The sequence below is a fragment of the Bactrocera dorsalis genome, chromosome 4 (genome assembly GCF_023373825.1).
Source record: "Bactrocera dorsalis isolate Fly_Bdor chromosome 4, ASM2337382v1, whole genome shotgun sequence".
In the NCBI taxonomy this organism is placed as follows: Eukaryota; Metazoa; Arthropoda; class Insecta; order Diptera; family Tephritidae; genus Bactrocera; species Bactrocera dorsalis.
This window is the reverse complement of record NC_064306.1, coordinates 62387912-62404673: the sequence shown is the minus strand read 5'-3', so window position 1 is coordinate 62404673 and position 16762 is coordinate 62387912. Positions and strand designations below refer to the sequence as shown.

Below are 16762 nucleotides of genomic sequence, written 5' to 3'. Positions count from 1 at the left end.
ATCGCTCAATGGTTTAGTCCTCGTTTTAGTTAATAAAATGAAAATAATTATCTGATAATTTATTACTTTTCTGTCTATATATGTACATATGTATGTATGTACATATGTATGTATGTATGTTCTTGTAATTATGTATCTGTAAATTTAATACAAAAACGCCAAATTTTTTCGTTCTTTTCAAATAATTTTATTAAGTACCATGCTTTATTTCACTTTTTCTTTACGTACATTACAATTTCAAGTATTTTTTTAACTTTAACTTAAATAATTATTATATATATTTTAGTCAAACTCTGCTTAATATAACCGCAGCTATATGGTTTTGTAAATTCTAATAAGATTTTGACAAAAGAATACTTTGGTTATTGCTGTATATAGTTCTTTATTAGACTTTCACTTGTTATTGAGTAATTTAAGGCCATATTTTCCAATTCTCACTGCTTATAATTTATAATAAATATATAAAAATTACATGCGCATGCATGTAAAGCAAAAATCGATCGTATAACATCAATATGATTAACACTAACAACTACAAAGCGACATTTAATATTATAATAGTTTTAATTGATCCTTAGAGAATTTCATGAATTTTTAATTAACATTAGTTTAAGTAGTTTAAGTTTGTTTTTGTTTTTGTATTTGTGTTTTTGTCTTTGTTACCTATTCTTTTTTAATATTTTATAAGCCACTTTGCGGTTTGAAGGCCTCACCCAAACATACATAACTGTAATTCAAGTGTTTCGTCATAATTCAAAACCAAACAAAAAAAAAACTAATTATATTTATAGTTATTTATAATAGTTTGCTTTAATTAAGTATTCTATTAAGTACATATCAATTGTATTGAAGGCATTTTACAGTTATTCGTTGCTTAAACATAACGCTTATTTATATATTATGTATTTAACTATGCTATACTTTAGATTTAAGTCTTTTGTTTTGTCAAGCATAACCTCAAAATTAGGCAAAAGTCTATGAAAACATGTAAAACTACAATAATTGAGACAATAAATGACTTATTTTTATATATGTATGTATGTATACTATATGTATATAAGTTTTGCTGCAAGTGCAAAAACAATGTTTGCTTACGATTTTTTATGCATAATATATTACAATGTTTTTTTTTTTATATAGAAAAGCTTTGGTATATTTTTTGTGGGGAAATTTTGCACTTTTGTGCTTTAAAGTAATTAAAATTGCTATAATTACAAATATTTACTACAAGTAATGCAAGTAATTAAGATGTAATGCTTAATAGCTAACAGTGCTTATGTATTACTGTTTGACAAGTAGCAACAGTGGTGGCGTATATATAGAGAGAGGTTGCTATAAAATTTTATAGTACATGAAAATCAGTTTGCGATTGCTTTGAATATCAGAGCAGCAGCAACATTTAAGTCTATTTTTCGTTGTTGTATAATAATAAATATTTTTCGATTATTTTAAGCGCGTTAAAAGTAGTTTGCAGGCAAAGATCGAGTGCCAGTTGACCGTTAGTAGCTGCGCCGCCAAAAATTTTCAGCAAAAAATGCGCAGAATTGACTTTTCCAAGCATTTTTGTGCGAAAATAATTTTGAGCGTGCTAAGCCGGCTGGTAAAAGATCTTTATTTTAGTTTTTTTTAGTAATTTTCAAAAATAATTGGTGCATTTATAAAAAAAAAATATATAATTAAAAAAGTAAAAATATTTTTTTTTTTTGAAAAGCTAACAATGCTATTTTTTAGTTATTAAAATATTTATTTACTATTTTTTAACGGCAGCAAGTTGCACCCAAAATGCAACACTGCGTGTTTTTGTATTAAAAATTACGTATTTTGGCGCTAGCTGCCTGCCTTGCCGCCTAACGCCACCAAAATTATAGCCCACTACCATTTTTGCAATGAGAAATATCAACAACTTATTTGTTGTTGTAATAATTTGTTACAGTTTTGACTAGAACGAGACAGCGTAGAGAATGCTGAGCGTTGCATCAGCCACAGATGACTCTCAAACGAAAAAGTTAAACGCATTTTCTTGCACTTTCTCGCATTTCCATTAACCCGACTGCACTAAGGCAGCCACTGCCGCGTTAGCTTACTTCTCCACACCCAACAGTTTGGCCGCTTCGTCGGGCGACGACAGCAATTTATTGAGTATACCTTGATCGCTAATGCCCAACAGATTGCCGATCAGATCGCTGTGCAGTCCATTCGGTTGTTCTTCGGCAATATTCTCCTTTTGTTCGCCAGCCAAGTGAGCGCTACGCCACTCGTTGGTTTTGCTCAGCAGCTCCTGTATTTTGGGTGAACGCAGGGTTGCCGCTGTTGCTGTGGTCGCCGGTGACGTTGTCGTTGCCGTAGCGGCGCTCGTGAGGGCCGATGGAGTTGTAGCTGTAGACGTTGGTATCGGCATTTGTTCATCGTCCGAAAAGTCCGAGCCACTATTACCCATTGGCGAGGCACCATCGCTGCCGGCGGCGCCATTTTGACCGCGGCTTGTGTGCTTTTTCATGTGACGCAGCATGCTATGTTTCAGCGTGAATTTACGCAAGCAGATTTCGCATTGAAAGGGACGTTCGCCCGAGTGTGTGCGCATGTGTCGGCGCAAGTCCTCGGTGGACCAGAAGCGACGCACGCAGAAGGCGCAAATCACTTTGCGATTGGTGTAGGCCGGTAGTTTCGGCAGCAGCGCAAAGTTGTTTGCCTCTTCGCCCACACGTCGTTCCTCGTCCTCGAGCAGTTGCGTCTGGTTGGCTTCGGCATCGCTGACGATTGCGCCCTTGCTGAGTAGCAATGTGAATTCGGGCGCATGTTGCTTCTTGATGTGCTCCAGACAGTTGAAGCGCTCGGCGAAAGAGTTCTCACACAAATGACATTTGTATGGCAAGTCGGCGTTGAGCTGTGAGAGATTCTCTTTGGCGCGTGCATCAGCTTCGGCGTTGCTGGTCGCGTTAGCGGCCGCGCTCATTGAGACATTGAGCTGCTGTTGCAGTTGGGCGACAGCCAATTGTTTGAAGAGTTTGTTTTGTTGTTCCTTCTCCTGCTGTAAGCGTTGCTCCTTCTCACGACGCTCGCGCTCCAATTTCACCTCTTCAGCTTTGCGTTTGCGTTGCTCCTCTTCGCGTTGTCGCTGCTGCTGTTCGATCTCCTCGACGGATTTTGGCACTGGTATCGGCTCGTTGACATCTTCGGTTGGCACATAGACCGACACCGCTGACTCAACGTCGCCATGTTTGCGCAACAAATGTCGATCACAATTGCTTTTGGTGGTGAAGAGCAGTGGACAGTGCGAACATTTGAAGGGTTTTTGGCCGGTATGTGTGAGTATGTGGCGTCGCAGTGAGCTGGACCAGGGGAACATGCGTTGGCAGTAGGGGCATGAGACACGATTTGGCGCCAGACTATAGGCTGATTTCTTTTTCGGCTCGGCTGGTGCGGCTACGTCTTCGGTGCCGGAGTGGTTGCTTTCGCTGGCGCTACCTGAGGCCACCAGCCCCTCTTCGTCACTTTGTTCCATGTGATTGGCTACATCGCTGGGACGGAAATAGTTGTTGAATGAAACGGCGTTGCTGGTGGCATTGTCCACCAGTTTGGCAACCGGCACCAGATCTTGCGATTCATCTTTGAAAGGTGAACTGGCGACCTCTTTCAGAAATTTGCCCACCGACTCGGCTTGTGCGATCATGGCTTTCATTGTGTTGGCCGGCGTGACAGGCGCCGCAGGTGCTGCCGGTGTGGTCGCTGGTGCAGCGGACTTAGTAGGTGTGGGTTTGGCGGTAAAGTTTGCGTTGGATTTGCTGGTCGTTTGATTTGTTTTTTGAACAGTCTTCTTCGCCTGTTCCAGTATGGTTTCTGCAACTTTCTTGGCTGTCTCATTGTTTGACTCATTGGTAGCTGGAGGTGCAGTCTTTACTTCCTCCACGACGGGTGCAGGCGCTTGAAATTTGCGCACATGTTCGAAGTGTTCGTTCGACACTTGGAACTCTTCGTCCTCTTCATTGTCGTCCAGTATCTCTTCGACGTCGTCATCTTCATCCTCATCAATAATCAATTTGGGCTCATCGTCTTCCGCGTTACCGTTAATGTTCACAGGCTGACCCAAATGGTTGAATGGGAACTGAAGACCGTTTGGAGGACCCAGCGGTCCGATAGCAGCGCCGGCAGCATTCAGCAACATATGATGACTATTTGCAATGCTACTGGAGCCGTGCGCCAGCGCCTGTTGCAGCAAGTCGGTGTCCTTGCGCGCCTTCAGCTGCTGCGCTAGTATGGCGTATTTCACTTGTTCCGATATCGGCGCGGCGCCCAGTCCATTGCCTTGTGCTTGAGTGGCGTTATTGTGCGCTTGAGCAATTGCCGCTTGTAAATGGGAAATGCTATTCATTGTCGTTGCACTGGTGGCGCCACGTCCACGCATGCTGTGGTGGCCGGTGCGGTGACGTTGTGCGTAGTACTGTGGGTGTTGTTGCTTCACGTGTCGCTCCATATTTGAGCGGAGCGTAAAACGCGCAGAGCAATGCTCACAGGCGAAGGGCCGTTCGGTGCGGTAACGACGCTGCTTTTGCTTGGGCATCAGTACGCCGTTCTTGATCACCATTTTGACGGGGCCACCTGGCAATACCGTGGGTGGGATGTGCGAGTGACGCGGCATATTCATTCCGGTGTTCGGTGGAGGTGGCGTCATCATGGATGTGGGCAACATTTGATTCATTATATTGGGATCTGGTGTGGTATGCGGATGTGTGTTTAGTTTGTCGGCCATGAGGGAGTTCAAATTCGGTAACATTGGTGGTGTCATGTTCGCCGAAGCTTGCATGCTTTTATTTAGGTCCAGACCGGGTGGTAGAAATGGATTAGCAGCAGCGTTGCCGCCAAACATCTGATTCATTAGTGGCGCGAAATCGGGCATGAATGGGAATTGTGCGGACAAACTCCAGAGTTCCAGCATTTTTGGCATGTTTAAATTTTCTTTCACATAAGAAAATAGATCCAGCTTCTTTTCCGGATCAATGCCATTTTCCGTAACTGGTGGCGCTGGCGCAGCAATGGTCTCCTTTTCGACGGGCTTAGCTGTGGGTTTCTTGCTAAGGTCCAAAACATCCATACTCAAGTCGATGGGTGCTGTCTCGTTGTGTTGCAAGCTGGACGGCGCTGGTGTACGTTCTTCGAACGAGTCATTGTAGCTGCCAACTGAACCGGTTGACTTGTCCAACAATTGCTCCAAACTCTTAACCTGTATCTTGATCGGTTTGGCAAGTGGACTTTCGGCGGTTAAGATTTCCTTAAGGTGCGACACGGGCGTCGAGCGATCTTTGGGATGATGTTGCTGATATTGCAACTCCATATCGTCATCGAAGTCGGGCGACGAGAACATATGCAGCTTTTTGGCGGGATCATCGCAGGTCGAATCTTCGGATGGATGATAAATAATGGCACGTTTGACCTCGTCACGTGTAGTCTTCGCATGCCTATTACGCAAATGGCGTTCGCAGTTAGCCTTCGTAGTGAAGGCATAATTGCACTCGGCACATTCGTATGGCCGATCGCCATTATGTGTACGCATGTGGCGCACCAAAGCAGCCTTATCGCATATCGAGTAAGGGCACATGTTGCAACGGAACGGTCCTGCCGGGCCCACGGCGCTCAAATGCACACGATTGTGTCCCTTTAGCGCACGTAAGTTCGGGAAGACGGCCGTACAGAGCTTGCATGGAAACTCACCACGCAATTTCATTTTACGAAACTCCGACGTGAAGGCATCTTGCGCTTCCTCCTCGTCCTTGTCCATGCTATAATTGCTGGATGGTGTGTTCACTGATTGCTCGAAGTTCTTCAGAAAATTGGATGTTGAGGACGACGAAGTCATATTGAGTATCGATTGTATATCGGCAAGATCCTTCGAGTCGTGCGATTGTTGTGAAAGTAAATTACTTGTCAATTGGTCGGTTGGCTCAGTGTCGGCTGCTTCAACTTTGATATCGGTATTGCTCATGTTCGCCGAATCCACTTCGTCGTGTGCGGAGTGCTGCGGCGACGGTAGCGAGATCAAACTCTGCGCGCAGAAAGGCTTCTGACTTTGCAGATACAGCTGACGTAAGAAATTGTTGCGTATTTGGTTTGTCTTATCCTCAATTTCGGCTTCCGTCAGAGGCGCTGCTACGAAACTATCGCTTAGGCTGCGACTACGACGCGCATGCCTCAACTCGTGGGTATGGCAATCGCGCGCATGCAGCTCCAAAGCGTCGGCAGTCTCAAAGCTCTGACCACATTTCACGCACTCCACTAGTGGCATCGGACGACTGCCCAGCAAGCGCTGCGTGCACGGATGCAAGCTCAGTTGGCGGTGTGTGCGAAAGACCACCTCACAGTGTCGGCACTTGGCGGGTATGTCCGCGTGTTCGCTGTCCAAGTGGTTGTCCAAGGCGCGTGTATCGGCAAAGTCAGCCGCATTGCACACTGGACAGACTGGACAGGCGAAGTATGGCTTGTGCTCGACGTCCTCATCATCGTCATCACGTTCATCTGCCGACATGGCCGATGCGGAAGAGGATGCGCTGGCTTTTGTGTTTACCATGGCGCTCTCATTATTATGCGCGACCATGCGCGCATCAAGCTCATCCACATCCTCGCCGATTATGTTGTTGTTTATGGTGGTCTTCACGCGTCGCTTCGTCGCTGTCATCATTGTCAGACCGTCAGCTTCGGCGTCCGCGTTGTCTTCGTCATGTTGTTCACTACTTTTACGCTTAAAGTTACCTAAACGACTACGCTTCGCGTTCATATTGTTATTGTAATTATTTGTGGCATTGTTGTTAATATTGTCGCTGTTATTGTTTTTGTTGCTATGGTTATTATTTGAGCTATGGCTGATGGCACTTGATGAGGAGTCTGTTGAGCAACCGCCGTCACTTTCGCAACTTTCTACGCCACTACTGTGTAAGCGTTTACCATTAACACCTGCACCGATGGTCGCGGCGGCGTCACCACCAGCTTGCGCAGTGGCGGCCGTACTGCCATCGTTCGTGAGCGCTAAAGCCTCGGCTGATGCTGTTGCTGTTTTGACGCCTTCACCAATCAAGCCATTACCTAATTGCGCATAATTGTTGGTGGCTGAGGCGAAAGCGTCGGTTCCGCCACTGCTGGCGGGCATACCGGCGGCACTGTTGTTGTTATTGTTGTGACTATGACTGCTTTGCTTTGTTCCATTCGAGTTGCGGCGATGATGATGATTGTGCTGATGCTGCTTGTGTGTGCGCATGTGCCGGTGCATGTTGCCGTTGGTGGTGAAGGTGAGGTGACAATATTTGCAATTGAATGGTCGTTCGCCCGTGTGCACCAGCACATGCCGATCCAGTGAGGAGGCCGACGAGAGCACCTACACAGCGAGAGAGAGAGAGAGTAGAGTGGAAGAGAAATGATTGAAGGAAAAGAGAAATTTAAATAATTGTGTAATTGGTAAATGATTGCAATAGAAAATATGTTGGTTCCAACAAAAATTGTGCCTTATGTCAAGAAAGACGCGTGGTTTACTCAGAATTCATTCAAGTGCTTCATAGTTTGATATAATTCTCAAACATTTTAAGAATTCTTATACATTTTAAGAATTTTGAAATATTAACGAAAATAGTAGGAGAAGTTTCCAATGTCTTATGGTACACTACTAAATCTTACAGAGATTCGAAGTTACGAAAGTGACCCGAATCGTCTTATGAAGCATAATTCTCAAACGGTTTATACATTTTAAGAATTTTGAAATATTAACGAAAATAGTAGAAGACGTTTCCCTCGTTTTATGGTTTTCTGCCAAAACTTAGTGAGATTTGAAGTTATGAGAGTGACCCGAATCATCTTATGAAGCATAATCAGTTGTAAATGAAAATTTATAACGAATAGCGGAAAATCCAATGCTTTGAAGCTCCAAAGTCGACCTAGGCTTTGTGGAAACTTAACTCAAACTCTCTAAAAACCAACTAAGAAGAGTCTTAGAAAGGCTTATTAACCGTAAATGAAAAACTACGTAGACTAAGGCAAACCTCTAATTGTTCTCTTCAGTTAATTGAACGAATCCTTCACAGGGAAATATACTATTTAAAGAACTCTAAACAAATATTTCTTATAACTCTTCTCTCACAATTATTACACCCCAAGATCGCACTTACCTTGGAGCAAATAGCACATGTGTAGTTCTCCGTATCCCCGGAGGCGTAATTGTGACAGCGTATGTGATTTGTGAACTCGTGACGCGTCGCCGACACCACATCGCAAATGGTGCACACGAACTTCATGTCCTCGCGTTCCCTATCGCCAATACCCGATTCGGGACTCGACACCGAGGCGGAGGATGTAGCCAAACCGGCGCCACAGCCACGCGGCGAAGAAGCGGCCGACGACGAACTGTGCGAGCCTGTCGCCGAGACCGAACCCGATGCCGATGCCGACGCAGAGATTGAGCTATGCACTGTTGGCGTCATGTTAATTGCAGCTGTGGTGCCTGTTGTCGACGTCGTCGTCGCGGCTGCCGCTGCCACCGCTGCTGCCGCCGCCAATGACACTGCCGAGGCATTCAGGTAATGACTGCTACAGCTGGCGTCCACAAAGCCAGACTCATTATTGCTCGACATTTGTTCGGATGCAGAGTTGCTGCGATTAAAGCGAAACTTCTTGCGCAGCGAATTGGGATCGTCTGCATTGAATTCCAAATGTACGCTGGTGCGTTTGTCTAGACGTGGCGCTGTGCTGCGACGCTTGTGATGACGCTGTGATCGTGAATTGTGTGCATTCGACTTGCCAAGGCACTGTTCGTCGGGCGACTCCTCATCGTCATCGTCATAATCATTCGCCTCATCGGAGTCGTTGATGTGTCGCTGCTGATGTGGTAGCACGGGCTTGGTGGTGGCACTACAGCCAACAGTTGCTGTTGTGGCATTTGTGTTGTTGGCATCTTTTGCAAGCACATCGTTGCCGTTGGCTCTGTTGTTGCTGCTGCTGGTGCTGTTGGTGTTTGTATGCGGCGTCGATGTGGCCGATGAGTGTGCGCTGAGCTTCTTTGGTGTGCGTCCCAAATCCAAGTGTTCCAACGATGATTCCGAAGTCGTTGAGTCACGTCGCTCCATTTTGGTGACGCTCGTTTGTATGGCATCCAATGCTGCTTGTGTGCTGGCGGCTGCTGTGGCGAGCATTTCGTTGTTCTTATTCGATATAATTATGTTATATATTAATGTATGTATGTGTGTTTGTGTGCGTTGTATGCAGGCGCGTGCCACTGTTTGATTGGTTCGATTCGTTGCTGAAGCAGAATTCCTTTAGTTGCTTTTTATTTGCTGAAATTTTTGGCTGAGAAACTGAGCTATGCGAGACGAGACTGAAATAAATCTGAAATGAGAGCGGAAATAAAACGGTAACGTGATTAGATTCTTCGATCTGTGTGCGTTGAGATGAAAATATCTGAAATGAGCTGACAAGTGCGGCATGACAAGGTGGCGAAATTGTAAATTTTGGTGTACATTATATATCAGATATATGTATGTATGCATTTTATATTTGTGTTTATAATGTAAATGCTAGCGTTGTTTATATGTATTTAATGTACTTATGTGTATATAAAAATTGAGGGTTTTCCATTATGTAATTTTGCCTTGATAAAATCCATAGAAATATATTGACCTACATACATATGTATGTATGTATATATTGGCCTTATCGCTTATTAACATAACCGCAAATATTTATATGCTGTCTGACAGGCTTACAGCTTCTGGGTTTCGCTGAGAAAAGTTTTTTTGGTTCGTTTTTTATTTTTAGTTAAAATCTTAATCATATTTGATTAAATATAAAACATTTTCTGACTCATGGATTCCATATTTTAATACTAAATAGTTTAAGTAAAAAACAAAAACAACAAAAACATTCATAGCTTTCGGATTTAAATGCTAAATAATTTAGGTAGAAACGAAACTAAAATTATAGTTGTAAATAAAAATAAAAACAAGCAAAAACGTTAACTTCGTATGCAATGAAGCTATAATACCCCTCACAGGTTCACTCTAAGCAGTTTTTGTATCAAAAAGGTATGAAAAAATCTTTGGCCAGATTTTGTTCGGCCAGTATGTGTGACGGTTAAACAATTTTACATACTTGTGTATTTCAGTGTAAAATTTATAATAAAATTACCTATGTATATCTATACAGCAAATAACGGTATTGTACAATATGTAACAAAATATATAAAGTGGATGCATTGTACATATTATACTATCTATGTACAAGTATGTATTGCATTCACACCGCTACAAATGTACCAACCGCAATACACATGTCAACATGTACACACACATGCATGCATGCATATGCACAAAAATATGTCACAATAAGCCTCTAACAACCATCGTAAAAGCAAACAAGTAAACGAACCTTCGAATCGCTGCGGCTGTGCAGCCATTGGCCATCATTGACAGCCGTCGCAACGGTAATGTCTTCTGGGACGTCTTCGTTTCGTATTGCTGCTTCGGTTGTACATTCACACACGCACACACAAATACAGTAGCCCATATATGTGTGTGTAGCAACAAATAAAATAAATACATATCAAGTTTGAAATCTACGAATGCGACGAATTCGATCGGGTAGCTATTACATGTGTACATACAAACATATGTACCTTGTGATTAGACAAGAGAGAGCGCTGTCTGCTGCCTGCCTATGAGTGTTATCTTGTTGGCTACTTTTCGTGCTGTACTATGTATGTGTGTAGTAGCGCATGTACATAGATACATAGATACATATGTATATTTGTGATTAAATGCTTACATATGTATATGCATACAGGCAGGTGGCTAAGCAGAAATAAACAAATAGAAAATAACGAGTGATTTTTTTGAGGTTAGGATTTTCATGCATTAGTATTTGACAGATCACGTGGGATTTCAGACATGGTGTCAAAGAGAAAGATGCTCAGTATGCTTTGACATTTCATCATGAATAGACTTACTAACGAGCAACGCTTGCAAATCATTGAATTTTATTACCAAAATCAGTGTTCGGTTCGAAATGTGTTTCGCGCGCGTGTTTTGTTCAGCGATGAGGCTCATTTCTGGTTGAATGGCTACGTAAATAAGCAAAATTGCCGCATTTGGGGTGAAGAGCAACCAGAAGCCGTTCAAGAACTGCCCATGCATCCCGAAAAATGCACTGTTTGGTGTGGTTTGTACGCTGGTGGAATCATTGGACCGTATTTTTTCAAAGATGCTGTTGGACGCAACGTTACGGTGAATGGCGATCGCTATCGTTCGATGCTAACAAACTTTTTGTTGCCAAAAATGGAAGAACTGAACTTGGTTGACATGTGGTTTCAACAAGATGGCGCTACATGCCACACAGCTCGCGATTCTATGGCCATTTTGAGGGAAAACTTCGGACAACAATTCATCTCAAGAAATGGACCCGTAAGTTGGCCACCAAGATCATGCGATTTAACGCCTTTAGACTATTTTTTGTGGGGCTACGTCAAGTCTAAAGTCTACAGAAATAAGCCAGCAACTATTCCAGCTTTGGAAGACAACATTTCCGAAGAAATTCGGGCTATTCCGGCCGAAATGCTCGAAAAAGTTGCCCAAAATTGGACTTTCCGAATGGACCACCTAAGACGCAGCCGCGGTCAACATTTAAATGAAATTATCTTCAAAAAGTAAATGTCATGAACCAATCTAACGTTTCAAATAAAGAACCGATGAGATTTTGCAAATTTTATGCGTTTTTTTTTTAAAAAAAGTTATCAAGCTCTTAAAAAATCACCCTTTATATTGGCTGGCTTACATGGGATGAAATGAAATGTTGTGGATGAGAAATCAATTTAGATGGACTGGAGTGTATACAGGTTTCGTTTAGCTCATTTCTATGTATGTTTGTGTAAGTATATGCAATCAAAATGTAATAAAATTTGGCATAATTGAGCTTGCAAAAAATAAAATATAAATTTTATTGAAAATTAGATGGAGAAAAGGGCGTGTGCAGATTGATATCTCAAAAACTTAGATACAAGTTCGCGTATTTTCAGACAGACGGCTATGGTTATATCGACTTAGCACATCATGCTGACCATTTATACATACATATACATATACTACATATATTTTATAGGCTCTTTCGCGTTATCTACTGGGTGTTGTAAACTTAGTAGCAAGCTTCATATACCAAGTTCAGGGTATTAAAATAAAATTACATTCAAAAAATACTATTGATATAACTTATGAGGGAGTATAATTGATTTCCCGACGGTAAAGCTGAAAAGTTTTCACCTTCCATTTAGCTTGGGAGTTTCGCTAATTATCAATTTATAATGAATTTAATATGATTCAGACACTTGTAATACATTTCAGTATGTAAATATATACATATGTATGTAGCTATATACACACATACATACAAATATCTATGTACGTGCAAACATTCTTATAACTATCTATGTGCAATTTTTGTTTTGCTTCGTCAATATTGCTGATAAGCCTTCATTGATTTACATATACCTAAGCAAATTCTTATCTATCAACATATGACTGGGCATTAACACACGTTTATATGTAAGTAGATAGATACATACATATGGATGTATATAAGCAGCTAAGATTATAACTTTGGTTGGAAAAGTGGAGCGTTGAGTCATGTGCAAGGTAAAATAAATTAGATTAGAACTAATTACGTGTATTGATTTCCCGGCCGAAAAATTGCTGTTAGCGCAATTATGAATATGTGATAATATATACATAACTATATTTCTATACGAACTACGTATATATAAATAGTTATATGTAGGTATGCTCTTACAGTGGCCGCTGGGCGGATGCAATTTTATGAACACGTCATAAACGCAAATCGAAATCTTATTGCTCTAGGTATATAGCTGCATCATGCTTACAAGCGAGTATCTCGCCAATGTTAGTAGGGATTCGAACGCAGTATTATGTATGTATGTATATATGTATGTATGTAAATACAATTGTTTTTATTATATTAACAAGTACATAGCTAAAGCCGCTTTGTTAAGTGTGAATCGTTTTACATATGTATGTACAAACATATGAACTTTTACATATGGAATCAAAGTGATCTTATTGAAAGTTAGCATTAGTGTTCTAAAAAGGGATTATTTCAATATATTACGCTTGCGACGGCAAACAACAACAACACAAAAAATACATTTGCACAATAAAAAAACGGTAGATATGGAAATCTTCACAAATGAAGAACTGTTTAGAAATGCCCAATATAAAAAATGAAAAAAATATTTTAAAATTTCTTCAAAGCCTTAATTTAATTCTGCTTTGACACATTTTCTATTTTTTTTTTAGATAAAAATCCAAAAATTGTTTGCTCAAAGAAAAAAGAAAAAAAAATTATATATAAAATTAGAAATAGAAATTTATTTAGAAAACAAAATGAATACAATTTTTTTAGAAACAAATCAAAAAATTTTTTTGCTCAAAAAAAAAAAAATAATAAAGTCGAAAATAGAAATTTACAAAAAAAAAAAGAAATTACAAACAACTAAATTTAAAAAATAAGCATGTTTTCGAAAAGAAATTTTATAAAATTTTTTTTAGAAACATCAAAAATTTTTTGCTCTTTTTTTAATATATTTTTTTTATACAATATTTAAAATAGAGATTTACAAATAACTAAATTTACGAAAATGCATAATTTTTTCGAAAACATAATTTATGCAAATTTTTTCAAAACAAATCAAAAAAATGTTTGCTCAAAATTATAAAAAATATTTATAAAGAAATTGGAAATAGAAATTTACAAAAAAAAACACAAATATCCAAATTTAGAAAGTATTTTTTTTTGGCACAAAATTTAAATCAATTTCTTGCCATACTTGTAATAAATAATGAAACATTTTACATTCATTTAAAAAAAAAAAATAAAGTATAAAATAATAAAAATCAGTGCTAGAAAGTTAAAAGATTTCGCTAATTGGGATTTTTTCAATAAGTTTCAAACATTTTCTTTTCTAGTATTTATTAAGGCATATATACAAGGTTTTTTCTAAACTATATTTATAAGTTTTGGAAGCTGCATAAAAAATATTTTTATAATTTTATATTTTTATACATTTTTTTATGTTTTTATAACATTTTTTTATGTTTTTATAAATTTTTATTTATATTTTTATATTTTATTTTATTTTTAAAAATCATATTTTTTATTATTGTCAGCAAGCTTTGAGCTAATTTCGATTCTAAAAAACTAAAGACCTAATTTTTGAAATTGTACATATGTATATTAGACGGATAATACAATACAAGAAAAGCCGCAAAAAACTTCTCAAAAATCTCAAAGCTTATGTGTGATTGGAAACTAGCTATTAGTAATAGATATTACTATTTTTATTTTATTTTTGATATTTATAAATTGAGTTACTTCAAAATTTCGTTTCTATTTTATATTTTTCTGAAGTTGATATTGATTTCAACGTTAAGATAGTTAAGAGTTCTAATAACTCCAAGAGATTTTCGAAGTAAAAAAATATATGTATATATTTTGTATTAAACTAGAAATGTTGTCCGTACTTTGCTGTTATTTTATTACCTACATATATTTAAAAAATATATTTTTTTAATATACTTTAATCTATCTGCCACATACCTTACACATCGTCACCTAAAATGCAAAATAACGTAAAATCACTTTTCATAAGTTTACAGACGAAGGAAAAACGTTATAATAGAAACCACTCATATTGAAACAAAATTTGAGTTTTGGTTATAAAATGGTTATATATTGGTTATCACACACTCAAATTGATACAAAGTTTAAGTTAAAATGGTTACTTTATCTGGCAGCTATTTTCGATTTCTATGATAATACGTTGTTCTGCCTTTTAAATGACGATATACTCTGTTCATTTTGTTAGTTCTATTCAAAAAAATATCTATGCTTTCTTTTTTTCCTGACTTTTATTAATAATTAAAAAAAATGTTAAAACATTTATAATTACCTTTTCTGTCCGTTTAGCTTGAAATTGCTTAGCAGTTTTTAATCCAGCGTGTTTTAATACAAATAAACATATTTTTGTTCGATTTTTGTTTCACACTCAAAATTTCGCTGAGTCACAGTAAATATTTTGTGTTTTTCTAGGCTTTTTATTATGATTATATATTTGCTTGACTAATAGTTAGCGTATATTTTTAGCTAATGTAGCAGCGCGCAATTGTTTGGTTATCCTTTGGTAGGTCGTTACACAACTCCACTTTATACTTTTATAATTTTTTTAATTCAAATATGCAATATTAATTTTTTATTTATAATTTTGGTTCGTCATATTTTTTGTTGAAATTTAATTTAATAAAGTAGTGAGCACTTCTTATATTACTTGGCGCACAAATTCCCCTTGAACACTTACAACTTACACAAAAAATCTTTTAAATATTTTTTCTTAAAATAATAATTAATATATAATTCGTAGTCTTATTTTTTGTAATTTTATATTATTTTTTTTTTTCTAAATAATTTGTGAGCATACACAGCACTTGATCAAATTGTTTTATTTTATATTTCTTATTGAAGTCTAATGTGCTTCCGCTTCTTGTATTTATTTTTTTGGCCACTTCACTTCAAAATTTCATGCCACTGAACTTAAGCTGAAGCTGACTGATGGGCGAACCCGATATTTCGAGCTGTGGATGTAACCACGTTCACGGGCGCACACGGAATGATACATTCGCCGCGCGATGAGTTTGATCGAAGTAGCGCTCAGCTCTGCAGACGACGCTTCAGTTCAGAGCAGAGCAGAGCAGCGATAGCTAAGAGCAGCGCAGTGCGTCGCGCACGCAATGAAGGCTGGCTGCAAGACGATAAATTTCATATACGAAACACACCAACAAAAAAACGTTGTTGAACACGAGCACAAAAGATGGGCGCGCGTGGAGTTAGCCGGAGACGCAATTGAAGGTAGCTAAAGCAATGAGTGTCTGCTTATCTTTTTCACTTTGCTGTTGTTTTTGTTGTACATATATATATACGGCATACCAAAAATTGTTGAAATACTTTTTTGTAACACTTTAGTGTTGTTGCAGCAGTTTACTATAACTTCGTTTGGTGGTTTTAACAACAAGTTCGTAAGTGCATCCGACGGTCGATCACAGAGTGGCGCAAGCAACACTTCCTTTACCGTTGGCCAGATGAAAGACGACTGTTGCGAGAGCCCAGCGACGGAGTAGTATTTAAAGAAAATCGTAAAAGCCAGTTGGTGTGCCGCTGAGCGCATGGGTGAGGTGGATGAATTGCGACAGCGCGTCTGCGGCTGAGTGTGTCAAGCAAAGGGGGACGACCAGCGCTTTCAACAGCAGCACACAAACAAATCCAACTAATCCCAATTGTGAGTAGCAGCAGTAGTGAGCAAGCAACTAGCACAAGCGCAACATCATCGCAACAACAACAACTAGTAGTACCAAGTCCCGAATCGACTGCAGTCGACGTCCAACCCCAGTTGAACTGTTGAGTGTAACTGATGGCTGGTTGGATTTAGCTGGCACACAGAGCTGCAGAGCAGACTCACACACACCTGCATACTTACCCACATACAGATAAGTCAGCGTTCGCGTTTATGTGAAGAGAGCGCGCGCAAGCAAAGAAATAATCGGAAAAAGCAAAAACAAACAAAGTAGAATTATCTACGCTGGCCAGCGCTTGCTTGTGTTAGTTGGATGAGACGCTGTAGATAAACTACCACTCTCAAAACAGAGGAGACCGAGTGGTTCTCGCAGGCTGGCGCGTTGGC

The 16762-nt window shown here is 39.4% G+C and overlaps 1 protein-coding gene across 1 annotated transcript; it reads right to left on the bottom strand.

Moving 5' to 3' along the window:
* Nucleotides 1-318: 318 nt before the first annotated feature.
* Nucleotides 319-16545, bottom strand: LOC105229783 (uncharacterized). The gene is made up of 3 exons (XM_011210233.4): nucleotides 14981-16545; nucleotides 8145-9357; nucleotides 319-7360 (listed from the first exon to the last, which is right to left on the bottom strand). The coding sequence occupies exons 2-3, from the start codon at nucleotides 9162-9164 to the stop codon at nucleotides 2081-2083; spliced, it is 6300 nt and encodes a 2099-aa protein (XP_011208535.2). The 5' UTR covers nucleotides 9165-9357; nucleotides 14981-16545; the 3' UTR covers nucleotides 319-2080.
* Nucleotides 16546-16762: the final 217 nt, after the last annotated feature.